Genomic DNA, 9,012 nt, shown 5'->3' on the forward strand with positions numbered 1-9,012 from the left:
ATTAATCACTCAACCATTAGCTTTTGGAACACAATTTAGAGACCACCACCACCGCCGCCACCACCACCACCACCACCATGGTTACCATCGGTGTGTTCGAACTATAATGCCAGGGTTCGGGCACATTGCTTCTTTGCTGCTTGTTCTCTGGATAAAATTCGTCCTCTCTCTTGTAAAGCTGCCGATACCAGGAAACATATTCTTCTCGGTTGCAACTCCTCGATGACTTGGGATATAGCTATTGCCGCACAGCACGATTTCCTGCATAATCGAATCGGTTTTGTTGAACTAATGAACTAAAGAAAATGATCACAATTCCAAGACTATGACCCTGCATCATTGGTAGATACATGCTTTTGACGACATAGCTCAAGTAAACATGACTTGCAGCATTGGTGGCATCCTTACCTCTTACGAATTGGATGTCGCAACTCTGACCGGCTTCATGGTTTTGAAGATACTCCTCATGTGCTCATATCCCATCATAAAAATCCCGACAAAGTAGAGGAAGCTAAGTTGTAGCTTCCCTAGTAAGTTATAAAAGGTTCGGAGACTAGTCGCCACATTATTGTTTGTATTACTCAGAGACAATGGTGTTGCTTCCATCACCATACATCCTGCCCAGACGACCGACCGATGAAGTGATCAGTGCAGTCAATGATGATGATCAGAGATGCTCATCCATGTGGATGATCTAATTTGAAATTTTGGTTTGTGCTCACCTGTCTGTTTCTCTGGCAAATAAGACCACTCTTCGGGCCTAACACTGGACTTGGAAGCATTTATCAACTCGATAAGAGCTTGATTAACCTGCAAGGAGAAGGCAAACTCTTTTAACTCAATTGGCATTTAAAAGTAAACAAACAGGCAGTTCAGCCTGCTGCACTCTCCTCTTACAGATAACATTTATACCTCATTTGGCCTCTCGTGGCTCACCAAATGTCCACCATGGAGCTCCACCATTCTTGCACAAGGTTGAAGCTTCTCAGAAAGCCTCCGTGCATGAACTAATTGAGCAATGATATCATACCTAACATGAATTATTGTATACTAATGAGTCGTTGCCTTCCCGTGCTTCTTCACAAATTAAAGCTTGGCACACGGACGGACAGAGGAGTGAGTGTGTCGACAACCAACCTGCCATGGATGATTGAAACCAGAAACCCAGCTGAACGGATTGTGTTCAGCTCCTTTGATGTCATCTTATGTGTCCAGCAAGCATTCACTTGGCCTTCGAAACCACAGTTGGATTGCATTCCAGATGATGATATGGCTTTCACATACTCCTGAAGGAGCCAACAATTTTGAAGAATTAGCATCAAAGCATATCTGCATCATATTACTTGGAAAATCGAATGATAACTATGTTAGAATGATTCATCAAGCTTGTATGGTCACTGAAAACACAGGTGGTATCACTGATAAAATTGCCATTATTAAACAAAGAACAGTAATCTACATGAGAGTGAAACGAACATAGAATACATATATGGTCCGCAGGTTAAACTTTAGGAGATCAAACTCGGCATATTATTCTTCATAATGTTCTTGTTCTCTGGTTCCATCAACATGATTCGTAATATATTTCCATGATTAAATGATTATACATTTGTTGTCGATAGAACGACAATGCTGGTTTGAACAATTAAATCTCAGACTTAAAAGCTTTTATGTCTTTTAAACGCTTTACCTCACCAGAGTAACAATAAAACGAGTAAATTCGAGCATAAGATATTCGATTATCATAGTAACTCCACTTACTTGATAAAGAATATCCCTTCTTGTACATGATCCAACATGCTCATCAAGATATTCCTACGTACAACACAAAACACGAAGTTGATGAATGATTGACCGAAAGGATTTCTCTATCGTTTACCTAAGACGGATATACAGATCATGGCTGCATTGACTGACCTTTGTGTAATGAGTTTCCAAATCAACAAGAGCTCTTTGCTCTGGGGTTCTTGCTCTTAAGAAACGAAATGCCAGGGACATCATTTGTCGATCAATCTGCATCAGGAAACAACATATACATTTTTGACTAAATGATGCTCGCAGCCGTAAAAACATGTCTTAATAGTCAATAAAATGCATACACACCTTTGGAAAGCACTCCAAACCACCACCAGTGACATTGAGCAATGCCAATGAGCAAATCCTCTCAGGTGCCAAAGCTGCCAATTTGCAGGCTATCATTGCTCCTGAGTTCAATCAGCACAGATTGCATGAAAGATGAGACTCTGCCAGCAGATATGCCAGAAACCTATTGCCCTGATTTAACAGAGACGATCTGGTGCTACAACATCAAGAATGCATTACAGGATAAAGGAGAACAACTCATCTCACCCATCGAGTGACCGAAGACATGAGCTTTTCTCCAGCCAAGATGATCCAATAGAGCAAGGGCATCCTTTGCCATTATAGTCGTTCTGCAATCCAGGAAACGATGCATTAGTTCCCCCTGAGTTACACATTCTCCATGAACCTAAACTTATCATGCTTTTGAAATTAAAAGAATGATGATTGAATGATATAAACGAGCTCCCCAAAAATTTGGATAAAGACCAAAAAGAAAAAGAATAAAACGTCTGCTAATTTGTGTTCTTGCCTAAAGGATCAAATTGGCAACCAACCTTTTTGTTCCTTCTCAGATAAAGAATCCTAATTCGACAAAAAAATTGATGGCCGACGACAAAATCGCACTTGAATCTATCCCTACATATGAACCCAAAGATTCGGCCAAAAAGAAAAAAAAAAAAGGAAAAGAAAGATTTATCCAGAAAAAAATAACTTACGAGTATTCAGATTTGTTGGCGGGCACAGAGCTCCGACCCACCCCACGGTTATCGAAGCAGCACACCTCGATCCCTTCTTGGAGGCCGTCCAATCCCCCATCGCCGGCAATCACCACCGCCTCCGGCTCCTCATCGTTGGGCTCCACCGCTCCCGTCAACCCCTTTATCTGAGGCCCCCACGAATCGTGCGTCGCTGCCAATCCTACACCGAAACCACAACCGAACAAAACTCGTCATCAAAATCCGAGCTTTTAACTATCCAAACACGTAATTTTCCTCACCGAAACCAAAAATCCCGAAAAAACCTACCGATAATTAGGAGGACTTTGGTGCTCCCATACCCAAATCTCCGGTAGAAAATTCTCGTCCCATTGTCGGTCGAATCACAAAAAGGCATCTTTGTTATCACCTCGTCGTCCGAAGCAAATACCCTCTAAAAATTCGAGGTACTTGTTTCTCTGAGCTATTTAATTAGGAGAAAATAATGCCAAAAATCAGATTGCCGGAAGCAATAGGGGAGGAGATTGAGGCCCCAAGGGTCGCCTAAAAAGGCCGCGGCGTGGAGGGGGTCACGACGCGGGGACACGTGGATGGTAACGGCTGGCAGCGGATGTGGTAGGTTTGTGGCGGGAAGGGATGGAGTCAAAGCGGGACGCCTTCATCATCTGATCCGCTGCTTGGAGCCGTCGGATCTTTTATCGGTTTGTTAACCTTGAAAGATTCTTTTACACATATGAGCTGCCGCTGTCTGAATCAGAATCCAAGTCGTAATGCGATATATATATATATATATATATATATATATATATATATATATATATATATATATAGTGTCTCTGCGGTCATTTATGACTGGTTAGAATCCCAACATATTCCTCCGAAATTAATATATTTTAATGGATATTTTCTTTGACAACTATGAATATAGAACTCCATCCGAAGTTGAGTTGGATCAAATAATTTGCCCGTCATAGAAATTAAAATCCTTGCTAGGTTTATCCAAAAAGAGCAAGCTTGTAGAGTTTCTGGTCAACGAAAGGTAGCTCGGGGACTATGATTCCGCCACACACGCCTACTTGATCCAATGAGGACGTGGAGGGTAAGAGTCGTTCGTCCTTGTATGCGAAATGATTGTGGACTTGGTCTGGTCTCCACTATTGACCTAATCACTCATATTCCTTCTGGATTTCTTTGGAGACACTGTTAGATTAATAATAATAATAGTAATAATAATAATAATAATAATAATAATAAAACAACGTTAGATAATCATAATATATCATTAATGATTCATTCAAAGAATCAGATGGTAACATAAAAAAACTTCAAATTTTAATCATGAATATTTTAACTCAGACTTAGTATTTAATGCTATATTAGGTATGACAGTATAAAAAGTTGCTGTAAACGAGTCAAAATTAAAATAAAAGTCAAGATGGATTTGATAATCAGGGAGGGTCTTTGATTGAATGAATTAATCAAAATTATGTTATATGTTTCGCTGAATGAAAGCTAAATCACACCATAATGCACGTAAAGCGAAGCGAATAAACCATCACAGCGTGTTGGAAAACATTCACACCTAAACTCGAGTCCGAAAAGATAAATCAATCTACAGCGCGACCATTAGCGGTTGCATCGACGGTGACAAATGCCCAAACCAGAAATCGCATCCCTACATGCACAGTCTTTGTGATCAGACTCTGCCGTGCCTGCCAATCCCTGCTGACGAAGACGAAGAACCCCGGCCGCCTGAGCTGGTCTTTCCAACCTGATGGCCGTACGAAGGACCATGCAGTGGCTGTCTCATCGCCATCATCATCCCACCCGCACTACCGGACGCTCCTACGCTGCTGCTGCCGCCGGCACTAAAGCCGCGATCATTGCTCCCGATACCTCCCGTGCTCCCACCGCTGCCACCCGAATCCTTGTGGAAGCCCGACGATACCAACTTCTCGCCCTCCAACTCCCGGAACTTCTGCAGGTACACCTTCAGGGGCTGGACGTAATCTTCGAAGCCCAGGGTGGTCATGGCCCAAATGAGGTCGTCGCCGTTGACGGTCTTGCGCTTCTCTCGCTGGCACTTTTCGGAGGCCTCGCCGGTGATGAAGCTGATGAACTCCGACACGCACTCCTGCACCGTCTCTTTGGCGTCCTTGGAGATCTTCGCGTTGGCCGGGAGTGCCTTCTTCATGATCCTGCCAACGTTCGCGATGGGCAGGAACCGGTCCTGTTCCCGAGGCGAACAGAGTTCGCCTCTCCCCGCCGCGTGGTTCTGTCCACCGGACTCGTTATCTGAATCCACCATCAATCACGGTCGCAGTTTCTCCAGAAATTGGAACTTCCAACAGTGTTCCGATGGGAATTCACTGGAAATCAGAACTAGACGCAGTGATGTCCTATGGTAATGTTTCCACAAATTGAACGAAATTTGGAGCGTAGCATTTGAAGGAATCGTGGATTAGAACCACGGGTTTTGGTTCCAGGGGTACAAGATTCGACCTCGTAGCTAGACACAGGGGGATTAATCTGTAGAGCAGGGATCGGGAAGAACACCAATATCTGAGCTCTCAGACTAAAAGCCGGAAGAACTCGAAGCGGCGCGCTCACCACCGGAATCCCAAACGACCAGGGTTCAGAGAACACGAAATTCTAATGATAAACAAAGAGAAAACGGAAGAACGGAGAGATTTTTCGAGTCAAACAGGCGTAAGTTGAAGCCACCAAAGGATCGATCGATTGGAGTTTCTTGCCGCCGGAGGAACGGGGACCGGAGGAAGCGAGAGCCGAGAGCGCACCAGAGGGTGGAAGTGGGACGAAGGAGGAGTGCTAGGGGCCGTTGGATCTCGGCCCTAATAATGCATCGAGAGTAACACGTGGAGAAAGGAGGGCCGTTTGTTTCTCGGTTAGGTACGGGCCTAAGCGGATTCTTCTCCACCGTTGATGCGGTTCGCGTGCTGGTGATCGTCCATTCGTCGACAGGGAGTGGGCCCCGCGCGGAGTTAGATGGGAAAAAGGGGTCGTGTTCACATACTGTTTCGCTTTAAATGGCAGTCACGAGGTTTGAGTGCCACATTATTCAACGTATTTACATAGTCAAGAGAACACTGCCACATGTATTAGGAGTGATGACTCCCCATCACGTATGATCTGATCAACAACAACACTCATCAACAAGGGTGATTGATGCATCAGCTGATACAGGGAGTAAGCCGGAGGGCATGAATTGGTCCCCCACGCGCATGGGGATGTGCACTCTCAATATGCTAACGAAGGGAAAGATCCTCTGTCCGGGATGATTGACCAATCATATGAGCGGTCCACTCTTTGCTCGCCACTCGCGATGAAGCATTTTTATTCGTGCCGTCCTTTTTCTGTGTCACGTCAACATGACGTCTTAGTGTCACGAAGTCTGACACGCGTCACAGGGTAACGAGGCTTGATGATCATCGGCAATGATGACTCCCAACAACTTCCTCAACTCATTGGAGCAGAGATGAGAACCCTCCACGATAAAAAGAAGGATAAACTGTGGATTAAGTAGAAGGATAGAGAACTTCTCACTGTTTTCCAAGTCGGGTTTGGAGTAGTTGTCTCCTTGTGCTCACTGTTTGTACCAGACTTTGTCTCTCTACCACCATCCAAGGAAAGACCCATCTTGCCCAGCGTCCTTTTCCCAATTCCAGTCCTTTTCTCCTTGCCTTTGTCTCTCTACCACTTTCCTTTCCATTTTGCTTTCTCCGTGGGGTTTCTTGTCGAGATATGGAGCAACTTCACAGGTAAAGTTCAGTTTTTATTCGTCAGTAAAGGCAGTAGCTTTTGTTTTTTGTTTTTTTGTTTTTCTTTGGATGGAGTTGGTTGTGTGATGAAAAGGAATATCATATTTAAGTGAATTTTTTTCTCAAATAGTAATAATAAGCTATTCCTAGTCTAAAATCAAACTAAATATAAGAAGAAGAAATCAAGATGAATTTTTTTTATTAAATTTCTCAAGAAAATATTTATAAATGACTCTTAGACTTAACTTGAATACTTAAGGCTTGAATTGAGATGCCATCTATTTATAAATATAAAATATAAGAGTTCTTAATCTCTATAACTCTTATCTAACATTATTTGAAATATTCAAGTATATTTTAAACTAAGAATTCATTATCCTTAATACTTTATCTAATCTCATTTAAAATATAAAAAAAATAATTTATAATTTAAAAAAAAATATATTTTAACTTCTTAACACTCTCATTTAAAGTATACCTTTGGAGATAAAAGTATACGTTTGGAGATATGTCTCTGTTTGATTTGAGACTCGTAGAAATATGATCTTGACCAAAGTGTTTTCCAACGTGCATATGAATGTTATCATCCATATCCTATCTTATACTCCTTGAAATCTATCTAAATCAAGTTGCTCTATTCGAAAACTTATAGGACCATCTAGAATACCTCTTGACCTAGAGCTTGATCCAAATTTACTAGATGGAAAACTACTGAAATCTCTAACTAGGCTTCGTACAAAAGGCCCAGCAACCATATGACGATCGAATTCAAGAATAAACTTGTGCAAATAAAAAATATCACCAAATTCCTCATGAAAATCAATAAGTTTTGAGAGAAGATCCCGAGTTTCATTTTTATAAACAATATTCATTTCTTCATTTATAGTATCCTCCCACAATTTAACACCATTGGCTTCATCAAAACAAGTAGGCTTAAGATCATTAATTGATTCATAAAAGAAATAGTAATATATGCTTATATTGTCTCCATTTCTATAACATGCTATTAGGATCAAGAGTGACACTAAGAGGGGGGTGAATTAGTGTAGCGAAAATCTTTCGTAATTTCAGAAAATTATTCGTTTCGTTTAAAACCGATTTCGACGAAAATGGTTTCGATTCAATCTGTTTCGGAGAGAAGTTGAACTTGAAAGCTTTTGTAAAAGTGCAAGAGAAGATTAAGGAGGTTTGCAGTAAAGTAAATTGCACAAATGAAAAGCAAACCAAAATTTAGAGTGGTTCGATCATGATGACCTACATCCACTTTTGGATTCCTCCTTCGACGAGGTCATCAATGTCCACTAAAGGCCTTCCTTCAATAGGTGAAGACCGAACACCTCTTTACAATACTTTCTCCTTTTCCCGGGTTTAGGAGATAACCCTTATAAGTCTCACTCTTTCTTGGATGGTTACAAGGCTAAGAGATGAAGGAGGAGAACTCTAACTTTTACAACACTTTTATTACTCAAGAATTCAAGATTAAGCCAATACTTTCATTCCCTTTCATGTAGAAAATGATGAAATTTTTATAGGCCCTAATGGCTTCAAAATTGGAGCAAAAAATATCATATCTCCGGAATCCGAGGTACTGGCGGTACCACCGCCGTTACTAGGCGGTGCTACCACCGTTGATCTGACATTGGGTGGTACCACCACTGGCAGCACTATTGTCGGCGGTACCACCACCCAGTCTGGGCGATACCACCTCCCAAAAATCCAAGGGCACTGTCTTCCAGGCGGTGCTACTACCGGCCATATTTTCAGGGGCAGAATTGGGTGCTCAATTTGGCCCAATTTAGCCCTGTTAAGGGCCCAATTGGCCCCTAATTAAGTTAGTGGGATCACCTCCCAATCCTAACTTAATTTATGCTCTAAATATGATAATTAAGATATAATTTACAATGCTTCTTGTTTCGGTGCATCAATTGCTCTTCCGGCAAGCTTCCAACGTACTTTCGGTAAACATCCGACGAACTCTCGACAATGTTCCGACGGACTCCCAGCAAGCTCCTAGACTTTACAATGATCTTCTTGGCGAGTTCCAATGAGCTTCTTTGGCAAGCTCCTGGACTTCTCAGTTGGTTTCGGCAGAACTTTCGACGAACGTCTGGACTTCCATCGAACTCTCGAACTCCTAATGAGATCTCGATCTTGACTCCAGCACAACACCTGCTTTATGTATTACTGCTATCGTAGTTAATCCTGCACACTTTTCTCAACATATAGATTAGATCAAACAATTTACAATTGACTTCATCATCAAAATCCGAGATTCAATAATCTCTCTCTTTTTGATGATGACAATCAATTGATGACGGAGTTAACCTTAACTCCCCCTATCTATAAGCCATACTTGAGAAAAGATATTCTTGAATTCAAAGCTTTTGAATTAAAGAAATAAACTGATAAGATAAGGTAATTAAACTTATCAACAT

At 41.8% G+C, this 9,012-nt stretch overlaps 2 protein-coding genes across 2 annotated transcripts in view; both read right to left on the minus strand.

The window, feature by feature from the left end:
- Window positions 1-3,315, minus strand: part of LOC103974549 (uncharacterized) — a 3,455-nt gene extending 140 nt beyond the window's left edge. The window contains exons 1-11 of the mRNA XM_009389400.3: window positions 3,108-3,315; window positions 2,799-3,000; window positions 2,350-2,432; window positions 2,104-2,204; window positions 1,918-2,013; window positions 1,762-1,815; window positions 1,138-1,286; window positions 913-1,030; window positions 723-810; window positions 409-617; window positions 1-261 (exon numbers count right to left, since the gene is read on the minus strand). The exon at window positions 1-261 is cut by the window's left edge and continues 140 nt beyond it. Coding sequence (XP_009387675.2) covers window positions 412-617; window positions 723-810; window positions 913-1,030; window positions 1,138-1,286; window positions 1,762-1,815; window positions 1,918-2,013; window positions 2,104-2,204; window positions 2,350-2,432; window positions 2,799-3,000; window positions 3,108-3,195 — 1,185 coding nt within the window. The 5' untranslated portion in view covers window positions 3,196-3,315 and the 3' untranslated portion in view covers window positions 1-261; window positions 409-411. The remainder of the gene's footprint in view (window positions 262-408; window positions 618-722; window positions 811-912; window positions 1,031-1,137; window positions 1,287-1,761; window positions 1,816-1,917; window positions 2,014-2,103; window positions 2,205-2,349; window positions 2,433-2,798; window positions 3,001-3,107) is intronic.
- Window positions 3,316-4,332: 1,017 nt separating this feature from the next.
- On the minus strand, window positions 4,333-5,814 carry LOC135624534 (nuclear transcription factor Y subunit B-3-like). The gene has a single exon (XM_065128250.1). The coding sequence runs from the start codon at window positions 5,104-5,106 to the stop codon at window positions 4,495-4,497; it is 612 nt and encodes a 203-aa protein (XP_064984322.1). The 5' UTR covers window positions 5,107-5,814; the 3' UTR covers window positions 4,333-4,494.
- Between the last annotated feature and the right edge of the window lie 3,198 nt (window positions 5,815-9,012).

The sequence above is a fragment of the Musa acuminata genome, chromosome BXJ1-3 (genome assembly GCF_036884655.1).
Source record: "Musa acuminata AAA Group cultivar baxijiao chromosome BXJ1-3, Cavendish_Baxijiao_AAA, whole genome shotgun sequence".
NCBI lineage: Eukaryota > Viridiplantae > Streptophyta > Magnoliopsida > Zingiberales > Musaceae > Musa > Musa acuminata.